The 22,490-nt window shown below is 38.4% G+C and overlaps 1 protein-coding gene across 2 annotated transcripts in view; it reads left to right on the plus strand.

Moving 5' to 3' along the window:
- Positions 1 to 683: 683 nt before the first annotated feature.
- Positions 684 to 22,490, plus strand: part of DCK (deoxycytidine kinase) — a 35,734-nt gene continuing 13,927 nt past the window's right edge. For both annotated transcript variants that reach the window (XM_004419155.3, XM_087434418.1), the window contains exons 1-2: positions 684 to 932; positions 5,831 to 5,946. In XM_004419155.3, coding sequence (XP_004419212.1) covers positions 842 to 932; positions 5,831 to 5,946 — 207 coding nt within the window. In that variant the 5' untranslated portion in view covers positions 684 to 841. The remainder of the gene's footprint in view (positions 933 to 5,830; positions 5,947 to 22,490) is intronic.

The raw sequence follows: 22,490 nt of genomic DNA on the forward strand, positions 1-22,490 counted from the left end.
GTGGGGTGGCGTCTGACTACCTAAATCCCATCCCAGTTCCACTTACTGACTTTGAGACTTTGAACAAGTAGCCTCACAGTGTTTGTTTCCTCACTCATAAATGGGGCTAATGGTGGGATCTCCAGCACTGGATTGCTAGTTAATTCACGAAAAGTGCTCGAAACAATGCCTGACGCACAGTAAGAGTGCAATACATTTCCTGAGGGCTGGTTTACCCAGCGGCATTTAGCCTGATGGTCATCCTCCAGGCTGAGAACATGAAGTAAACCGTTTGATTGCTTTTCCTCTGACAAGATCAAAATTTCAAGTCCAACCCATTCTGTCCAGACGCTCTGCTTACCTCCACAAGACCCACTGGAGAAGCGAGTTTTCCAAAGCCCGGCCCGGCTCCGGCCACTCTAGGTTACGAGTGCAGTCGGCCCCCTTTGCGCTCGTGCGCCCGCCCTGGGCTGCCACACGACTCCAGGACCACCCCCTGGCCCCCTTCCCGAGTCCCGGGATGAGGGGCGCGCGGCCCCGCCGGCCGCTCCGGTGTGACCCGACGCGCCGGGCGCGCACGCAAGGGCTCCGCCGAGGCGGGCGAGGGAGGAGGGGCCCGAGCAGGGCTCGCTGGCTGGGGAGGGGGGCGTGGCTTCCCCGGTGGGCGGGCGGCTAGCCACAGTCCCGCCCCCGCGGCCTCCTGAGGCCGGAATCAAAACCCGAGACCCGCCGGCGGGAAAGGGAGCGCTGCGTGGGAGTCTCGTCTGCAGGTCCAGCCAGGTTCTGCCGCGGCGCGAGCCCCAGCGCGCGCGCCTGTGGCCACCTTCCAACCCTCGCTGCTCCGCGCGCTGCAACGCGAGGAATGGCCACCCCACCCAAGAGGAGCTGCCTGTCTTCCGCGACCAGCCCTCAGGGAACCCGCATCAAGAAAATTTCCATCGAAGGGAACATCGGTAAGGAGCCCCAGGAAATGTTGGTCCCAGAGTCGGGGAGTCACGGCGGTGGCGGCGCCGGCTGCCGCGCCTCTTCGCTGCGTCTCTGCCGCTCCTCAGTGAGGGCTTTCTTGCCAGCCTGGCTGTGCCGACTCGGACGCGGCCTCGAATTCCCTTCCCGCCGAAAGCATCCTTCCCTGCGCTCCCCAGCTGTCCTCCCGGCCCCGAGGGTGGCGGCGGCCCCCGGGCGTCAGCGCACCCAGCCCTGCGGCCCGGGGGAGGCGCGCTTTGGCTCTTTCCATCCTCTTTGTTGGGATCGCGCAAAGGGAACGGTTGTTTTTTTTTTGAGGGTGCGTGTGTCAGTTCTTGAGGTGTAATTTACATACGTTAAATTATCCCTTTTTAGGTGTATGTACTCTTCCGTGAGGCATGACAAACGTATAATGTCCGTTTTACTACCACCACGATCAAGATTCAGAACATTCCCATCACCTCAAAAAGTTCCCTCCTGCCCTCTTGTAGTCAGCCCCCTCGCCATTCCTATCCCCTGGCAACCATTGATCTATCTGGTTTCTATCCCTGTAGATTTCGCCTTTTCCAGAATGTCGTATAAACGGAATCATAGAGTATGTAGGCTTTTGTGTCTTGCTTCTTTAATTTAGCATAGTGCTTTTAGATTTATTCATGTTGCTGGTATCTGTAGTTTGTTCTTTTTTATTGCTGAGTAGTGTTCCATTGCATGGATATACCACAATTTTCTCTCTTCTCCGGTTGTGGACTTCTGGATTGTTTACAGTTTTTATCGATTATGAATAAAATTGCCGTAAACATTCGAGTACAAGGAAAGAGTTTTTTAATGATCTTTACAGCATGGAGTTCCTCACTCCCTGTCCCGTGTCCAAGTAAACATTGGGTTATGATTGGAAGACCACTACTGTTTCTGTTCTTAACCCAGATGGGGGTATACCACACCATGCATGTCATTTTGCAAGATACATCTCAACTTCCAGTTCTTCTGTATTTCCTACCACAGGAAACCTGTGCCTGACACTAACTGTTTTGGTAGAATTTTTTTGGCTCCAAGTTGGGTACTGGGCATTCATGCATACAGCAAATGTTTTTTAATTCTTACCACATTCAGAGCGCTTGTATTTCTTTAAAAAGCCAAGGCAAGCAGATGTTTTAGCAGCATTCTAGGGAATAGAAAAAAGCAGAACACACCCTTAAAGAGGACATCTCGTTTCATTGCTCCAGTATTAAGTCACCAGTGGAAAAGATCCGTAATAGACTCTCATTTCCTCTTAGCAGGGTAAGTTCCTTCAAGGTGAATGTTTACTAATATGATTCCTCACAGCTACTTATTGGAAAATAAGACCGTATAAAAAGACAGGAGAAAGTAGTTGAACAAAGCCATTTCAAAAGTAAATTTGAATGAACAACCCCTCAGATCAATACCACAATGAATTAATCCCCTTCCCTTTCTTAAATACGGTTAAGCAACATATCATATCTAGAGATTTACTTCCCCTCAAGCATCTTTAATCTCCCCAGCACCTGAAATAATTTCCTAATATATCATCCCATCTCCAGTTTCTCTTAACTACTTCCAGAGCAGTCTTTTTATATACAAATGTAATCGTGTTATCCGCTGCTTAAAATTCTTCTCTGACTTCCCCATTGCCTACACGGGAAGGAGTTGCATACTGATGCCCTGCATTTGCACAATATCGTTCTGCCTAGGTTTGAAAAAACATTTTGAATTAGTTGGTAGCATTTACAAATTTTGAGATTTCCTGTAAACATTTAGATTCTTGGCTTCTCTTGAAGAATCTGAATATCTGGTAACACTGGGTCTGCATTTCTGTAAGACAACCGTTTCCTGTTTAGATGGGGTTTGTTTCTTACTGTTTACTGCCTTCCCTGAGGTTGAGGCTTTGTCAGTTGCTGTTTATTATTGCACTTACACTGTTGTTCATGTCCCCTCCTCCTTATTTGCCAGACCCAAAGAAGCTGTAAATGTACAAATTGCTAATCTGTGTGTAGAAGACTATTTTGTGGTTCCTCTGTTCTTCCTAGAAGTTGAACTTTAACTCATGATTTCAGTTTTATACTCATGTAACTCATCGTCACATGTTCTATTACTAAAATACTCCCTTATGTTAGACTTATGGAGGACTTATCTGCTTCTCCTCATCTTAATAGTCTGTACAGAATGATTTTCGGCATCATAATGCTTGCTTTGGCATTAGTAATTCTAAGTCCCATGATTTTTTAAAGTTTTAACATCAGTGTCCTTGGTTCTTGTTCTTCTTTGCCTTCATAGTAATTAGCTTATTTTCTTCCCCCCAAAAAGTTAAGGAACTGGATATTAGACTAGGAACTACAGGTAACTATTGTCACTCTACTTGAACTAAAGAGTAATTTTAAAGAGTAACTGATATTACTCTTAAAATTTGAGTATGACCGCATGAACTTTTTCTGTTTGTGGGCAGTGTCAGAAGAATGCTGAATGCTCTAGCCTTAAGTGCTTGCTGATGCCTGATTTTTTTTTTTTTTTTTTTTTTTTGGTGAGGGAGATTGGCCCTGAGCTAACATCTGTTGCCAATCCTCCTCTTTTTGCTTGAGGAAGATTGTTGCTGAGCTAACATCTGTGCCAGTCTTCCTCTACTTTATATAGGGGCTGCCCCTGCAGCATGGCTTGATGAGAGGTGTGTAGGTCAGCTCCTGGGATCCGAACCTGTGAACCCCAGGCTGCCTAAGTGGAGTGTGTGAACCCAAACACTGTGCCATCGGGCTGGCCCAGATACCTGATATTTTAAAGTGTTCCTTGGGTGCTCTTTCTGAACATCATGTTTTCCTTTACTTCCTTCATCTAGTTCAGTGAATGTCTGGTAATTATTTTATATGCTTCTACTTACTATTCTTCTAAATGCCTTACAGTCCCTGTGCTTACCCTCTCCAGACAAAATCTGTGGTCACCAGTGTTTGTTCCTGTGATTAAATCTAATGGTAATCTAGTTTATCCTTAAAAGTTTTTCTCTTGTGATGATATAACTTTTGTGTTTTGCTTCTCAACTGTTTCCTGTTCTCTCTGCGATACCTTCATATTGATCTTTTTTTTTGTTCTGCTTGATCCTTTAAAGTTCTTCCAGTTTTTTCTTCTTTTCTATTGCCCTATATAAAGTGCTAGGTTTGAATTTAGTTGTTCAAGTGAAAAGTAAGTTCTTGTTGCCTGCTTTGGATCCAATTTATAAGGAAGGGGAGGTTTGATTGTAAGCATACTGAAGTGGCCTTTTCATATGTTTGTGTGTATGTGTGTATGCGTTTGTATTTATATATATCTGGAAAGAGAGAGACAGAGAGAGAGGGGAACACATGCTGACAAAAGATGTGTAATAGAACCACATTTGGTGACTTCAGATAGGGAGGGTGTGGTAGTCATTAGGAGTATTGCTACACCCTGTTAAATTCTAGGTCAACACTTTCCTACTATTAAATGGAATATATTCCCAGCTAATTTTAAAATAGTGAATATGGTATGTCCTGATTATATCTGAACTATTTTCTTTTTTTGCCCCGTAGATATCCCAGAAACTAATGAATGATCAGGGAGAAGTAAAGTACATATGACTTTTTTTTTGGGGGGGGTGAGGATGATTAGCCCTGAACTAACATCTGTTGCCAATCCTCCTCTTTTTGCTGGGGAAGACTGGCCCTGGGCTAACATCCATGCCCATCTTCCTCTGCTTTATATGTAGGACGACTGCCACAGCATGGCTTGATAGGCAGTACATAGGTCCATGCCTGGGATCCGAACCTGGGAACCCTGGGCCGCTGAAGCAGAGTGTGCGAACTTAACCACTACACCACCAGGCTGGTCCCCATATGACTTTTTTTTAAGCGTTAGGTAGGGTGCCCAGAACCATGAAAGTGAAGCAGAGAAAACATGGCTATTGCTTGTAGGAAGTGCTTTGCAAAAATGTTTTTATAATTTCTGTTAGTCATAGTGCCGTATGATAATTAGTGTCATATAATAATAATCATTCTAAAACTCTAGGTATTGGATGCATCTTTATATTTTATAGTTTATTTGGTTGTTTTTATTTTTTTTTTTAAAGATTTTATTTATTTATTTTTCCCCCAAAGCCCCAGTAGATAGTTGTATGTCGTAGTTGCACATCCATTCTAGTTGCTGTATGTGGGACGCGGCCTCAGCATGGCGGGAGAAGCGGTGTGTCGGTGCTCGCCCGGGATCCGAACCCGGGCCACCAACAGCGGAGCACGGGCACTTAACCGCTAAGCCACGGGGCCGGCCCTATTTGGTTGTTTTTAAATTGGTTTTAGATAGGAAAGACCTGAGCTTGTTTGTAAACTGAGAGAATAGAGCCTGTAGAGAGGAAAAGTTTGAAAATGCAAGAGCCTGGAATGACTGTCACTGTAGTGATAGTTTACTTGTTTATCACAAGCTTTCATGAGGAGCGTATTATTATTATCTCCATTGTATTATGAGGGAACAGGCTTGGAGAAGTTCATGACTTCTCCAAAATCACATACCTAATTAAGTGGGAGAATAGCCTTCACCACTTCCCACAAAGTTATCCCAATAGCTTTGTTAAGGAAAGTGAGACTAGGAGTAGGACTTTTTTTCTGACATAATGCTTTGCCTAAAATTTCACCAGGGTTTTTAATTCTTCTGTTCCATGGCTTTGGTAAGCTAAAAACAGTAAGAAACAAATGTGCTAAACTACAAGTGGGTAGGGACCCTTTTAGTTTTCATTAAAAAAAAAAAAATCTAAAGAGAAAGTTTAGGAGATGGATTTTTTTGTATTGTTTGCTATTATAAATTTTGTAAAAGCTGATGACTACTTTGGCATTTTTTTCCGATAATTGTTACTCAATTTTACTTTTTCTCACAACAGCTTCAGGGAAGTCAACATTTGTAAATATCCTTAAACAAGTCTGTGAGGATTGGGAAGTGGTTCCTGAACCTGTTGCCAGATGGTGTAATGTTCAAAGTACTCAAGATGAATTTGAGGTATGAAAATAAAATTTAATTAATAAAATAAAAATCTTTTGATTTAGAGGAGCAGTGGTATTTAATCTCTCAGGGTTTTTGTTTGTTTGTTTTTCTTTTTCCAATAAAACTTTCAAATCTAGCTGTAAGTCTATATCTTCATCTGGGCAGGAGTTACATGGATGTATATATATGTGAACATTTGTTGAGCTATGCATTAAGATTTATACACTTCATTGCATCTAAGTAGAAGTGTTAAAGTTTTAAAAAATTAATTAAGAAGTTAAAAAAAATCTAACTGTAAGTTAAATTCCTTGAGTGGCTTTTTACATTTTGTTAAAAAACAAGCAAACAAGAAAAACAAAAACAATAAACTGACTTTTTACCCAATAACTGACTTTTATTAGTTTACCTTTAAGCCTTTTGTCTTGGAGAGAACCATTTAGCTCTCATTATTTTGTATTTTCAGTCTTGACAGACTTTCACCCTGAATGCAAGTTTCAATTTCCCAGGACTTTCCATCGTGCCTTGCAAATGAGAAAGAGGGAATAACAGTTAAATTTCATTTTTTGTAGCAAAATTTTTTATTGTGTGTATATGTGGGAGAGAGATCTGATTGCTAAGATTTACGTTTCTGGTGAAATGAGAATTGAAATAGAAAGCAACATAGTAGAAGTCTTCAAAATGGAAATGTGTGCTAGAGACTTACTTTGTTAGAGTTGAGGATGACAGAGGATTAAAAGAAAATGTCTATTTTTTTAAAGTATAGCTGTTGATATAAGGAATCTGGGAATGATAATTGAGTATTGAAAATGTAAATCATATATACAAGGAAGAATCACTCATAAGAGACTCTGTAGACTTTGAGGATATATAGTTTTGAATAACCAAAAATATTTTCTCACATACCTTTTTGCCAAGCATAGTTAACTTTAGGTCTGGGGCCCAGCTCAGTAAACCCAGTCCTTAGAATAATCCAGGACTGCATCTTGAAGGGTCTTCCTTTCTATATGGACTCCATTTTCTTAAGAAACTGAAAATTCAGTCTGGTGTTTGGGGAAAGGCAGGGTTAGCCTTAAGTAGAATTTTAAAGTGAGTAAATTTGTTTATTTGCTTCTTTCTTCCAACATTTTTTATTGACATCTGATATAACTGTAGAAAAGTGTATGAAACCTGTGTACAGTTTGAAGAACAATTTGAAGGCTAACATCTTTGTAACCATCATCCAGGTCAAGAAATAGAACGTTACTATCGTTCCAGAAATGAAATCCCTGTTTGTCCTTCTCAGGTCACAATATCTCCTTCCCTAGGGTAATTACTGTGCTAGGGGTAATCACTCACATAAAATAACTCTTGTGATAATAATTTTCCTGCTTTCTAAAAATAATTTGACCATACTTGAATATATCTCTAGGAAATATGATTTAGTTTTGTCTATTTTTGAATGTTATATAAATGAAATAAACTGCATTCTTTTTCCTCTTGCTTCTTTAGCTTAATAAGTTTATGAAATTTGTCCCAATTGTTGCATGCAGCTTTTGCTTATTCATTTTCATTGCCATATAGTATTCAATTATATTCACTATTGGTCCATTCTTTACCTTTGATCAGTTTTTGAGTGGTATCTAGTTAAGTTGCTGTAAAAACAGCCCTGTTATGAATATGAATCCTGGTGCACACATCCAAGAGTTTCTCTAGGAATAAGAAGTAAATTACTCAGTGGTGGGTTATGTGTATAATGCCTGTTTTCCAAAGTGGTTTTACCAGTTTACGTTCCCCGAAGTGTACTCAAGCTGTCGTTAGTCCATATGTTTGCCAATATTTAGTGTTGTCCAGCTTCCTAATTTTTGTCATTCTGTTGAGTATCTTTTATGTTTTTAATTTGTATTTCCCTGATTGCTAATAAGATTGGGCTTCTTAATTTTATTTATTTGCCATTTGGATTTCTTTTGTGAAGTCCCTATTCAGGTCCTTTTGCCCATTTTCCTTTGGGTCTTCCATCTTCCTTTACCCTGCATTTTTACCTCCCAAAGTATGTCCTGTGGCCTCTTTCAGTGAAGGGCCCTACTCGAGTTTGCTTACCTTTAGAAATGAGAGACCTGTGTTCTAAAAATACCTCTTTTCTCCATCATTTCTGGGATCAGCCATCAGTGCAGTTATTCTCAAGTGTTAGGTAGAAAGTAGCCAAATTAAACCAGTGTTGGAAATACAGAAAGGATTCTTTCATGGGAGTAGTGTTAGACTAGATTGGATTTGGTGACTTGTATCTAAGGTCCATTCTAGTTTTAGTGTCATGAGCTTCTGATTCATATTAAATATGTATGACTGGTCTGTTGGCACGTTAAATGTCTCTGCCTCTCACTATGCCTCACATTAACCAACGGCACAGAAACCAAAATGCCAAAAATTTTAATTTGCAGAGAGAAATGTAATTATCATATTCACTGAACTTGGTCAATCCATTCTCTATGTAGGCCCATAATTCTCACCCAGTGGAAGGAACTCATAAGAATCTCAAGGATTTGGGATACTTTTTACAATAACAAACATTCCCTTGGGAATTTAAATATGTAGGATGTCTCCTGGTTAAAAATGACTGCCGTCGTGAATTGTTGTTAGTGTTGGGAGTATATTGAACCTTTTAGTTATGTTGGAGAGGAGAGGTCAAAAACATTCTATTAATATACATGGTAAGACGATTTATAATGATGCTGTCTATTAAGCTTAGAATCAGAGCCCAAGGGAATTAGTTATCTTAATGACTGATGTCATCAGACTGTGACATGTGATGTATCTGTCTTCATTTTAAGACTTTATTGGCTTCATGAGTCTGATACTCATGTTTATGGCCTGGGACATTTTCTTCTCATGTACTCGAGTCAGAATTCTCCACTGACTTTTCTTTAAAACTACCATGCACATGATCCTACTATTATTATTAATGTATACTTTCATCAGACAGTTGACTGTAAGCCAACTGTCTGATCTCCGTGATTTTATGATTTGCTTACCTTCATTGGATTTTGGTGCATATTCTGGGAGGGTAGCTTTATTTTTGAGTGAGTATTGAGGGCTACTATGTTGTTAGTCCTCTGTGCTTCTAGATGGAGTTTCAAACAGTGTGGCGATATATTTTGGGGATAAGGTGTGGAGTGTGAGGGTGGTGGTAGGTAGGTGGGTTCCCTGCATCTTTGGATTTTTTTTTTCTTCCTGGACCTCCACTAAACTCATGGGATTTTCTTCCTTCATCCTAAAGCCTTTCTTCCCCAGATCTATTCCTTGGGGTTATAGTGTGAATCATCCACTGTCCAAATCTCAGCTTTTGTAGAATGCTGTCAATATTGAGAAGTAGACTGTCTTTAGACCCAACCCTGGCAAGGCCAGTCCTACTGTGGATGTTCTCCATTTAATCACACTTCTTGACAGTTGCTGTAGAATTGGAAGAGTTGGGTTGTTGGTACCTTTGATCTATTCCCCTAGTCAGAAACTCAGTTTGCACCTGCATGCTTAGCTTGTTTTGTTTTTTAGCTGTTTTATTTTCTTTTTACCTGCCACCTAGTGGCTGAAATGTTGCTCTACTCTTGATAAACTGCCACCAATTATAGCAAAATAATGAGGCAAAGTACCTAAGAAGATTATATACTCTCCTGTCCCTTCCCTGCGCACGGTAAGATTATCTTTAAAACATACCACTGAGATGATTATCAATTTTTATATTGAAAGTTTATTTCAAATAATTGCTTTTTCTGGTGATTTATCTTTATTTAGGCCCAAAACTTTGATTTGATTGCTTCGTTTTAGCTTATTTTTGAGATACACAGACTGTTGGGGAGATATCTCTGCTCTGTCCTGTTTTTCTCATTAAGCTGAATTCTTTTAGGGGATCTTTGTTATTGATTGTGAAGTACTATTTTACTTGTATCTAACACTTCTTACCCCTAAGAAGGCACTGAAAAATTAGTAACTGAGAAAGAAGGGATAAAATACACTTGTCTGTGAAACAACAACATTTTTTTTTGCTGAGGAAGTTTCACCCTGAGCTAACATCTGTGGCCAGTCTTCCTCTGTTTTGAATGTGGGCCGCCGCCACAGCATGGCCACTGACGAGTGGTATAGGTCCGTGCCCCGGAACTGAACCCGGGCTGCCAAAGCGGAGTGTGCCGAACTTAGCCACTAGGTCACCGGGGCTGGCCCAACACACAGCATATTTTTTGATGTCATTCTTTTTTTTTTTGGTGTGTAAGATTGGCCATGAGCTAACAGCTATTGCCAATCTTCCTCATTTTGCTTGAGGAAGATTGTTGCTGAGCTAACATTCATGCCAACCTTCCTCCGTTTTATATGTGGGATGCTACCACAGCATGCCTTGATGAGTGGTGTAGGTCTGCACCTGGGATCTGAACCCACGAGCTCCGGGCCACTGAAGCAGAGCGTGCGAACTCAACCACTATACCACCGAGCTTGCCCCTTGATTTAGTTTTAATTTAAGGGTTTGTATTTTTAGAACAACTAACTGATTATTATTTTTATAATTAGGTGATGAATCAGTATTTTCATATAGTAGTAGACTTGGGAATTGCTTTGGGCAAGAGAGATTACATTTATTGGGGAATCCAAATAAAAGGAGATGTGTGGTCTTTTTTTGTGTGATTAATTTTTTGTGTGTGGTAAAGAACACATATCATAAGTTTTACCATCTTAAGCATTTTTAAGTGTACAGTTCAGTAGTGTTAAGTGTATTTACATTGTTGTGAAACAGATCTCTAGAACCTTTTCATCTTACAGAACTGAAACCCTATGTTCATTAAACAACTCTCCCTTGCCTCCTTCTCCCAGCCCCTGGTAACCACCATTCTACTTTCTATATCTATGAATCTGACTACTTTAGATACCTCATATAAGTGGAATCATACAGTATTTGTCCTTTTGTGACTGGCTTATTTCATCTAGCATATTGTCCTCAAGGTTCTTAAGAAAAATTTTCAAATTTCTGCTCACTATATATCAAGCCCATTTAATTTTACATATGTAACCTATTTTATTATCTCAGTATTTTTCACAGCGCATTGCAAATTGATCATGTGTTTTTCAAATGAACCAAGGTCACTTGTGATAGATTTTATTAAGTGTATCAGGTAGATTTAAAGTAGCACTTGCTGGGGGCCGGCCCGGTGGCGCAAGCGGTTAAGTGCGCGCGCTCCGCTGCGGCGGCCCGGGGTTCGCTGGTTCGGATCCCAGGCGCGCACCGACGCACTGCTTGGCAAGCCATGCTGTGGCGGCGTCCCATATAAAGTGGAGGAAGATGGGCACAGATGTTAGCCCAGGGCCGTCTTCCTCGGCAAAAAAAGAGGAGGATTGGCGGATGTTAGCACAGGGCTGATCTCCTCACAAAAAAATAAAAATAAAAAAAAATAAAGTAGCACTTGCTGCTATAATAAACTCTAAAATCTCTGTGGTTCCAAATAATAAAATTTTATTTCTCAGAGAACAGTACAATATGATATTTGGTGGATGGCATACCACGCTGTGACTTAGGGACCCAGGCCCCTTCTAACTTGTGGCTCATCCAACCTCTAGGACAGTGCTTCAGAATGTTCAGAGTCACCTGGAGGACTCGTTAAAACATAGATTTGGGCCCTACCCGCAGTTTGTGATTTAATAGATCTGAGTGGGGGAGCGGGCTGCTGAAAACTTGCATTTCTCACAAGTTCCTAAGTGATGTTGATGCTGCTGTTATGGGGACCATACTTTGATACCCCTGCCCTGGATCTGAAGTTGAGAACCGGTCCTCTAACTTGGTGTCCTTTGCTTCCAGCTGATGGATAAAGAAAGAATTAATCACATTTAAGAGGTGTTATAGGTCAAGCATGGAAATGGTATATATTGCTTCTGCCCTACTTCCAGTGGCTAGAACTGAGTCATGTGGCTACAGTTAACTACCAGGAAGGCTGGGAAATAAAGCTTAGCTGTGTGTCCAGGAAGAAGAACAGCCTGGTTTTAGGGAACACATAGCAATGTGTGCCACACACACATTTCTAAATAGAAGTACCTTAAATTTATTTATTTATTTTTTATTTTTATTTTTTGTGAGAAAGACTAGCCCTGAGCTAACATCCGATGCCAATCCTCCTCTTTTTTGCTGAGGAAGACTGGCCCTGGTCTCACATCCGTGCCCATCTTCCTCTACTTTATAGGGGACGCTGCCACAGCGTGGCTTAACAAGTGGTGTGTCGCTGTGTGCCCGGGGTCCGAACCGGCAAGCCCCGGGCCGCCGCAGCGGAGCACACGCACTTAACCGCTCGTGCCACGGGGCTGGCCCTTAAATTTATTTTTTAATGTAACTTAAAAGTGCTGTGTTTAATTAATTTATGTGGAATTTGTTGAAGTTTATTTTCAAGTTAATGGTTGTGTTAATGGTTTCAAGTTAATGGTTAATAGGTATTTGTGCAGCAAAGACAACCTGAAATAGTAAGCCCAGACATGATAAAGACAAGAAAATGTTTTTCATGGCTAGTTTTATTTTAAAAAATAACTCAGATGTATTTTCACTAGTGAATTTGCATTTATGTCATTAGTGAATTCTCTGTTGTATAGTTATGTAAAGTTATCCATGTCTAAGATAAAATAATTAAAATACAGAGCACCAGCACCAACTTATTATCCACATAGTATCTGAATATCTCCCTTCAATAAATCAAATGTAAGTATTGTTTACTTTATAGTTATAACTTCAGTATTTAATAGCAGTGCAACATTTTGGAAAGAATATGGCTTTAGAATCAGTCCTAGGTTTGAATCCTAGCTCTTCTGCTTACCGCGTATATTGATATTAACAAGTTACTCAACCTCTTTGAGTCCCACTTCTTTTTATCTGTAAAATAGTGTCAGTAATGACTATTTCACAGGGTTGAGATAATGTATGTAAAGCTTTTCATATAGTCACTGGCATAAAATAGACAATAAATGGTAGCTACTATTATAATTATTAAAATTGAAGTATATTTTCCTAATGAAGGGATATTTTGAGTAATGACCTTATTAGCTCTTCAACATTCTCTATGTTCTACTGCTAAGACATAGAAAATAAATTTTTAGAAAAACTTAAATATGCCCTTTGTGCTTAGATTCCTAGGCATATTCATTTTTAAAAAACATGCTTTTTAAGCCAGGGATAATGTAGCCAGAGATAGAGCAGACTAATCCAAGACTTAAATTTGTTTTTTGAATTAACAACTATACTACAGAGAATTATATGGAATTCCATATACATGGATCCCACTACCAACCTGCCTCTTTTCTTTAGTATTAAATACATCTAATTCCTTTAATGAAGTGAAAAACTTCTTTAAATGATATGTTAGGATTAAGCTGGGAATGTACTTAGCCATCAGATGAATGCTACCACTTACCATGAAATCAACTGTAACTCTTGAGAAGTTGATCTTATGTTAACTTTCCAGTTAATTTAACGTACACAAGGGGGAAAACAGAGAGGTTCTGTATTGCTTTATCACTTTTCAGGTTTTTCATCACTATATCACTTTTTTCCCTCAAGTTATTTTGAAGTTCAATTGCTTTAAAATAAATAACCACAATCCCCCATTTCCTTTCTGAAGAAATGAGGCAATGTGCCTAAAATCTGGTGTCAATACTGAAAGAAATTTAATGTGACCTGGTTTTGGTTTTATTGAAGTTTTTTTTTTCACTGTAGGTATGTGCTTATGTTTTTTGGTCTACTCTTAGACACTCTTTGAAGGAGTAGCTGACATCCAGGAAAGGTGGAGGAAGTTTTGTTAAGAGAAAATGCTTGTTGATTGTTCAAAAGTTTACAGAATTATTTTAGGCCTACCAAACTTTACTTGAATGACAATACATGAAAATATGCTTTCAAAACACAAATTTAACTACCTTTTCTTTTGAAGCAAGAATGTTTGTGATGGCTGAAAGTACCAGATAAGCAACACACAGCTGAGATCAAGGAAGGAAGCAAATCATTTGAGTGGTCAAAATGGAGGTCACAAAATTATACATTAAGATTAATGTGGGTATTTACTTACACTTCCCCCCGCCCCCCAAAGCCCCAGTAGATAGTTGTATGTCATAGTTGCACATCCTTCTAGTTGCTGTATGTGGGACGCGGCCTCAGCATGGCCGGAGAAGCGGTACATTGGTGCGTGCCCGGGATCCGAACCCGGGCTGCCAGCAGCAGAGCGCGCGCACTTAACCGCTAAGCCACCGGGCTGGCCCTTTACTTACACTTTTGACGCAATCTAATAAACTTGGTTTCTGATTAGAAGAGGCTGTCAAGGGAAGGTCTGTAAAGAAAGAGGCAGCCATGTTGACAACCTGACATCAAAGGAGGAAATAGAAAAACTGAAAATCAAACAAGAACTAAAAAGTAATACCAATTTGGGCTCATTTAATATAAGATCAGATAGCAACTAGAACAATTTGTGCCTGACATCTTTATGTGTAGAATGGAGTCTTATGCTCTATTGCTAACTTCTTTCATACATCCAGCAGTCAGGGTTCACAAAGTGGTGTATATTACTAAGAGTAATTTTCAAAATGCTGTGCTTACTAGGATAAGAAAATAAAATACACACTAGTGTCTTCTCCCTATACAAATAACTACGTAAAAAGGTTTTGGTTGAATTGATAAACTTTATTTAGCTGGAAAAATTGTATGAAACATTTTCCCCCTGGAGGATGCTGAATAAGGGGAAAGTCAGTTTATAATTAAATTAACAAAGCCCCCTTCTTTCCTTCCTTCCTTCCTTCTTTCCTTCCATCCTTCCGTCCCCCCTCCCCCTCCCTTTCCCCCTCCCCCCTTCCTTTCCTGTCTTGCCTGCCTGTCTATCTGTTGGAAAGTCAGTTTATAATTAAATTAACGAAAGCCCTATTTATTTATTTCTAATGAAGATGCACCCTGAGCTAATATCTGTTGCCGATCTTCCTCTATTTTTTGTATGTGGCTCGCCGCCACGGCATGGCCACTGACTAGTGGTGTAGGTCTGCACCCAGGAACCAAACCTGGGCCACCGAAGGGGAGCTTGCCAAACTTAACCAATAGGCCGCTGGGGATGGCCCCAACAAAAGCTCTTTAATGAAACTCTAATAAAATAAATTTATTCTTTATACAGTTTGGGAAAGCAACTAACTACACTCTTCAGTCAGTTCATCATCTGCTCAGAGTGTTTTCTAAACAGCCCTATTGGTGACTATTATCGTCTTGCCATTTTATGCCCTTTTTTTTTTCAATTTTGGGAAGAAGATTCACTTAATTATGTGGTTTATGGTATGTAATTTAAATTCTATTTCAAAGTGCCAAGTGTTTGCATGATTTTTAGTTCTTAACTGAAACTCTGAGGTCAGCTGTAATATTTACACTTCTGACTTTTTTTTCTCCTGCAGAGGAAAACCACCTATTTTTAGCATGAACTTCTAGGAAACATTCATGGGTGTTTATTTGGACTAGGATTGAGAATAGGAATTAAGCTCTTGTATTTCATTCCTTGAAAGTTAGTATACAAGATTAAAGACTTTATACAACTTTTTTGGGAACCTTTATATAGCTTGACATTATAGAAAAGGCTAGTAAGCATCCCTTCCCCACCATTGGGACCTATCAAGACAGCTGCCTATTTCTTCCTTTTATTTGTGACTATAGGTAAATCTTTTGGTTTTTTTTTTTTTTTCATTTTTAAAAAAATTGTTTTATTGAGGTCATATTGGCTTATAACATTGTGTAAATTTCAGATGTACGTTATTTCAGTTTCTGTGTAGACTGCATCATGTTCACCATCAGTAGTCTAGTTTTTATCCGTCACCATAACTATATGTGTCCCTTTCCCCTTTTCCCCCTCCCCCCCACCCCCATCCCCTCTGGTAACCTCTAATCTGTTCTCATTATCCATGTGTTTGTTTGTTTATTTTCCACATATGACTGAAATCATACAGTATTTGTCTTTCTCTGGCTTATTTTGCTCAGCATAATACCCTCAAGGTCTAACCATGTTGTTGCAAATGGCACAATTTTGTCTTTTTTAATGGCTGATTAGTATTCCCTTGTATGTGTTACCACATCTTTATCCATTCATCTGTCGATGAGCTCTTGGGTTGCGTCCACGTCTTGGCTATTGTGAATAATGCTGCAGTGAACATAGGGGTGCATATATCTTTTTGAATTATTGATTTCATGTTCTTTGGATAAATACCCTGTAGTGGAATAGCTAGATCATATGGTATTTCTACTTTTAATTTTTTGAGAAACCTCTGCTGTTTTCCATAGTGGCTGCACCATTTTGCATTCCCGCCAGCAGTGTGTAAAAGTTCCCTTTTCTCCACATCCTCTCCAATACTTGTTATTTCTTGTCTTGTTAATTATAGCCATTCCAACGGGTGTGAGGTGATATTGTAGTTTTGATTTGCATTTCTCTAATAATTAGTGATGTTGAACATCTTTTCATGTGCCCATTGGCCATCTGTATATCTTCTTTGGAAAAATGTCTGTTCATATCCTCTGCCTATTTTTTGATCAGGTTGTTCATTTTTTTGTTATTGAGTTGTATGACTTCTTTATATATTTTGGAAATTAATTCCTTGTTGGATATATGATTTGCAAATATTTTCTCCCAGTTGATGGGTTGTCTTTTCGTTTTCTTGATGGTTTCCTTTGCCATGCAGAAGCTTTTTAGTCTGATGTAATCCCATTTGTTTATTTTTTCTTTTGTTTCCCTTGCCTGAGTAGACATGCTATTCAAAAAGATACTGCTAAACCAATGTCAAAGAGTGTACTACTTATATTTTCTTCTAGGAATTTTAGTGTTTCAGGTCTTATGTTCAAGTCTTTAATCTGTTTTGAGTTAATTTTTGTGTATGGTGTAAGATAATGTTCTACTTTCATTCTTTTGCATGTGGCTGTCCAGTTTTCCAAACATCATTTATTGAAGAGACTTTCCTTTCTCCATTGTATGTTCTTGGCTCTTTTGTCAAAGATTAGCTGTCCATAGATGTGTAGGTTTATTTCTGGGCTCTCAGTTCTGTTCCATTGATCTTCATGTCTGTTTTTCTGCCAGTACCATGCTGTTTTGATTACTATAGCTTTGTAGTATATTTTGAATTCAGGGAGTATGATACCTCCAACTTTGTTCTTCTTTCTCAAGATTGCTTTGACTATTTGGGGCCTTTGTTCCATATAAATTTTAGGATTCTTTGTTCTATTTCTGTGAAGAATGTCATTGGGATTCTGATTGGGATTGTACTGAATCTGTAGATTGCTTTAGGTAATATGGATATTTTAACTATGTTTATTCTTCCAATCCATGAGCATGGGATGTCTTTCCGTTTCTTTGCATCTTCGATTTCTTTCAATAATGTCTTATAGTTTTCTGTATATAGGTCTTTTACCTCCTTGGTTAAATTTATTCCTGAGTGTTTTATTCTTCTTATTGGGGTTGTAAGTGGGATTGTGTTCTTGATTTCCCTTTCTGCTAGTTTGTTATTAGTGTATAGGAATGCAACTGATTTTTGTATCCTGTTATGTTATTGTATTTGTTGATTATTTCTCATAGTTTTTTGGTGTTTTCTTTACGGTTTTATATATATAGAATCATGTTATCTGCAAATAGTGACAGTTTCACTTCTTCCTTTCCAATTTGGATCTCTTTTATTTCTTTTTCTTGCCTAATTGCTCTGGCTAGAACTTCCAGTACTATGTTGAATGAGTGGTGAGAGTGAGCATCCTTGTTTTGTTCCTGTTCTCAGAGGAATAGCTTTCAGTTTTTCACTGTTGAGTATGATGTTGGCTGTGGGTTTTCCATATATGGCCTTTATTATGTTGAGATACTTTCCTTCTTTACCCATTTTATTGAGAATTTTTATCATTATGGATGTTGCATCTTGTCAAATGCTTTCTCTGCGTCTATTGAGATGATCGTGTGATTTTTATTATTCTTTTTGTTAATGTGATGTATCACATTGATTTGTGGATGTTGAACCCCCTCTGCATCCCTGGAATAAATCCCTCTTGATCATAGTGTATGATCCTTTTAATATATTGTATTTGATTTGCTAATATTTTGTTGAGAATTTTTACATCTATGTTCACCAGTGATATTGGCCTTTAATTTTCCTTTTTTGTGTTGTCCTTGTCTGGTTTTGGTATCAGGGTAATGTTGGCCTTGTAAAATGAGTTAGGAAGCATTCTGTCCTTTTCAATTTTTTGGAATAGTTTGAGAATGATAGGTATTACATTTTTAAATTTGGTAAAGTTCACCAGGGAAGCCATCTGGTCCTGGACTTTTGTTTTTTGAGAGGTTTCAGATTACTGTTTCAATCTCTTGTGATTGGTCTATTCAGATTCTCTATTTCTTCTTGATTCAGTTTTGGAAGGTTGTGTGATTCTAGAAATTTATCCATTTCTTCTAGGTTATCCAACACTGCATAGATATCTGCAGATATCATAGATATCTGGGGCGTTTTTAGGTGTGAAAGGAATAATGCAAGGGACCTAAGATGACCTTGCATATTTAATTATGTAAACACATAGTATTTTGTCCAGAGTAGGTGCTAGGCTAGAAATCTGAACAAAGCAGTGAAACATGTTAGTAGTAAATTTTTGTGATATTTTGTAAGAGCAATAAATAATTTCACTGTTTTCAGAGGTAGGAGAAAGTAGTTTAGAAGAATTTTAATATTTATAGTTACAGAACACTGTATTCTTTGTTAAAAGCTTGAGTGGGAGTGAAGTAATCCCATTTGGAGATTGAGCTAACAATTTGCAAACATAAGAATTTTATCTGTTGGGTCAGATCATGATTAATTCTATCCAGTATTTGATCTGCTGTTATGATCACAGAGTATTATGTGTGGTTGCCTTTGCTCAGAAGTTTAGAGTTATACCAAGAGTGCGTTTATGTTTATCAACATGAATTTGTTTAACATTTTTGAGAACTTGTTTAAGCTATGAATGTTCATTGATTATGGAACAAAATCATACTTTAAAATTTTGATCTAAATCTTCTTTTTTCTATCTTTAGTTGATCCTCATACTAGTACTTGTAGAATTGTTGCACAAGTCTGTATATACCTGTTCTTCGGGCTCTTGCTCCACCTCTTTTCTAATTATAGCTGGTCGTGTCAGCTTCTGGTTCGTTTTAGTAACTGTAGCCGTGCGTTTCCAACCTGCTTTTGCCTTTTTTTTCATTCACAGGGAAAATGATTTATAGAACTTCACCATTTAAATCACTTGTCAAGAAGTTGGCTCCATTTTATTTTCTCCAGAGAGTACTGTAGTTCGAAATAACCTTAATATATATTTTTTTCAAATTCACTGATTATATTGATTGGGTTCCATTTTTATAATGCTTTAGAGATTTAATTGGGTATTTTCTAAACTAATTATTTAGGCTTATCAGAATATGTAACTATATTGTTATATTTAATAAAGATATTTGAAGCAGGTACTGTATGTGTGAAGTTTTTAGGAGGAAACCTACTTCTTATTGAATAGATTAATCCTGTGACTTCTTAATTGAGACATAGCATTATTTAAAAGCAAATATTACTTTATTTAACTAAGTATCTATATATATGGTCTATGATTATTGAGAAACCAAAGAACGTTTATGTAGTTTAGATCTATCAATATTTACTATATTAGAAATTTAACTTGAAACACTTTAAAAATTTATCAGTTAATTCATTTAAAAATCACAGTAATAAATCCATTACATGTTAATATAAGATATTTTTATGAAAAATATTTTCCAAAAGAAAAAAAATTTAGTGAGAAAGGTGGCATTGTTTTACATTTTGCAAATCTTTTTAATGTCTGACTTAATAACAAAAGCTGAATTTTCATAGCTGCTTCTGCATTCGAACTGTTACAGTATCACATGTCATTTAGTCTCTGGAAAACTAGTACATTCATGAGAGAATGAAAATGTCCTTGTACAATTTCCCTTATTCTGGTTTTCGCTGAGTGGTATAATTTAACGGTTTTTCAATTCTCTGTATCTCCTGTAATTTTGTGGTTAGATCTCTAGAGGCTTGATTAGATTTAGTTTCAGTTCTTTTTCGGTTAGGCTTCTTAGGTGGTAATGTGTATTTTCTTTCACATTCCATCAGGAGGATGTCTTTTGTGATGTTAAAATGAATCAGTCTCTTTAGGTTTTATCAACCTAATTCATGCATTATAAAATTCCCTAACAGTGTTTCTCTAATGATTTTAGCATTTATTGCTAATTGTTGCCCCAATCCAGTATATCATTAGGTGTTACAAAAGGTGATATTCTAATTTGAAAGCTTTCTGAATTTATTAGCTGGGATTCTTCAGTAAAGAAGACCTCTTCCTCATCTACTGTTTCATTAACCTGAAATAACGTTAGTACAGAAAGGGCCAAAATAAAATGTTTGACATTTTTTTCTCTTTATCTACTAATTTCCAGAATAATTAATTGGTGCCCTAGCAACCTCCAAAGATGACTGGAGAGTTTGGTTTTTTGTTTTCCTGTTTCCTTTAGTATTGTGAACTTACAGATTTTTGCCTTCCATTCATTATTTCTTTTGGATGTTCAAAGTGTTCTATCTTTTGACCAGTGGAAGCCCCTTCATGTTGGCTCTTTTGCCTGTGGCACAACCTCAGTAGTCTTTGATAGTTTCCTTGTTTCCTGGAACAAAATGTGTCAAACTCATTTTGTATGTTTCCTTCCCCAGACTTGGCATCAGCTACATGACCCTAATTCCTTTCAGTGGGAAATGGTATTTAGAGATATAATCTGAGCGGCATTTATGTTTATTTCTACAGAGTTGTCATTGTTTATAGGCATGTTAGTGGGCAGGGCTAGGAAAACTATATTTTATATTAAGAAAAATAATTCATGAGTTCTGGATGCCATTTCCAGTTCCAATGTAACGTTACAGAGTTTTTACTTGATTTTTTATTTTATATTTTTTTCTCTTAACTCTGAAAATATTGGCTCTAACAATATGATTACTAAATCACAAAATTTTGGGGAGGATCTATTCTTTTTTATTAGGAGATTGGCGTCACAAATTTATTTTTTTTTTAAAGATTTATTTATTTTTCCCCCCCAAAGCCCCAGTAGATAGTTGTATGTCATAGCTGCACATCCTTCTAGTTGCTGTATGTGGGACGCAGCCTCAGCATGGCCGGAGAAGCGGTGCGTCGGTGCGCGCCCGGGATCCGAACTCGGGCCGCCAGCATCAGAGCGCGCGCACTTAACCGCTAAGCCACGGGGCCGGCCCAAGGGTCACAAATTTAAATGCCTTTGAAGGGCCAGGCAGCTAAACAAATAAATCAGGCCTGCTGTGAGAATCAACAGGGAATGGCAGGGGCTGATAAACTGGAGAACATATGTTCCACCTAATGGAAGCGTGTGTGACTTGATTTTAGCTGATTTTTACCAAGAGCAAATACAGGCACAGTATTGCTTGGTTTTCCCTTTTTTTTTCCCCTGTGGTAACATTGGTTTATAACATTATATAAATTTCAGGTGTACATCATTGTATTTCGATTTCTGTATAGATTACATACATCATGTTCACCACCCAAAGACAGTCAATCACCACACACACACACACGTGTGCCTAATCATCCCTTTCCCCGCCTCTCTCCTCGCTTCGCCTCTGGTAACCACCAATCCAGTCTCTATCTCTGTGAGATTGTTTGTTGTTGTTTTTGTCTTCTACTTATGAGTGAGATCATACAGTATTTGACTTTCTCCCTCTGACTTATTTCACTTAGCATAATACCCTCAAGGTCCATCCATGTTGTCACAAATGACTGGATTTCATCATTTCTTATGGCTGAGTAGTATTCCATTGTGCATATATACCACAGCTTCTTTATCCATTTATCCCTTGATGGGCACCTAGGTTGCTTCCATGTCTTGGCTATGTAAATAATGCTGCAGTGAACATAGGGGTGCATGTATCTTTATGCATTCGTGTTTCCATGTTCTTTGGATAAATACCTAGCAGTGGAATAGCTGGATCATATGGTAGTTCTGTTCTTAATTTTTTGAGGACTCTCCATACTGTTTTCCATAGTGGCTGCACCAGTTTGCATTCCACCAGCAGTGTATGAGAGTTCCCTTCTCTCCACATCCTCTCTAACACTTGTTTCCTATAGCCATCACCCATAGTGAGGTGATATCTCATTGTAGTTTTGATTTGCATTTCCCTGATAGTTAATGATGTTGAACATCTTTTCATGTGTCTGTTGGCCATCTGTATAGCTTCTTTGGAAAAATGTCTGTTCAGGTCTTCTGCCCATTGTATAACTGGGTTGTTAGTTTTTTTGTTGTTGAGATGTATGAGTTCTTTATATATTTTGGATATTAACCCCTTATCAAATATATGGTTTGGAAATATCTTCTCCCAATTGTTAGGTTGTCTTTTCTTTTTGTTGATGGTTTCCTTTGCTGTGCAGAAGTCCCTTTTATTTATTTTTTCTGTTGTTTCCCTTGCCCGGTCAGAAATGGTACTTGAAAATATGTTGCTAAGACCGATGTCAGAAAAAGCATACTGCCTATGTCTTC

The sequence above is a fragment of the Ceratotherium simum genome, chromosome 8 (assembly GCF_057802395.1).
Source record: "Ceratotherium simum simum isolate JZ-2026a chromosome 8, ASM5780239v1, whole genome shotgun sequence".
In the NCBI taxonomy this organism is placed as follows: Eukaryota; Metazoa; Chordata; class Mammalia; order Perissodactyla; family Rhinocerotidae; genus Ceratotherium; species Ceratotherium simum.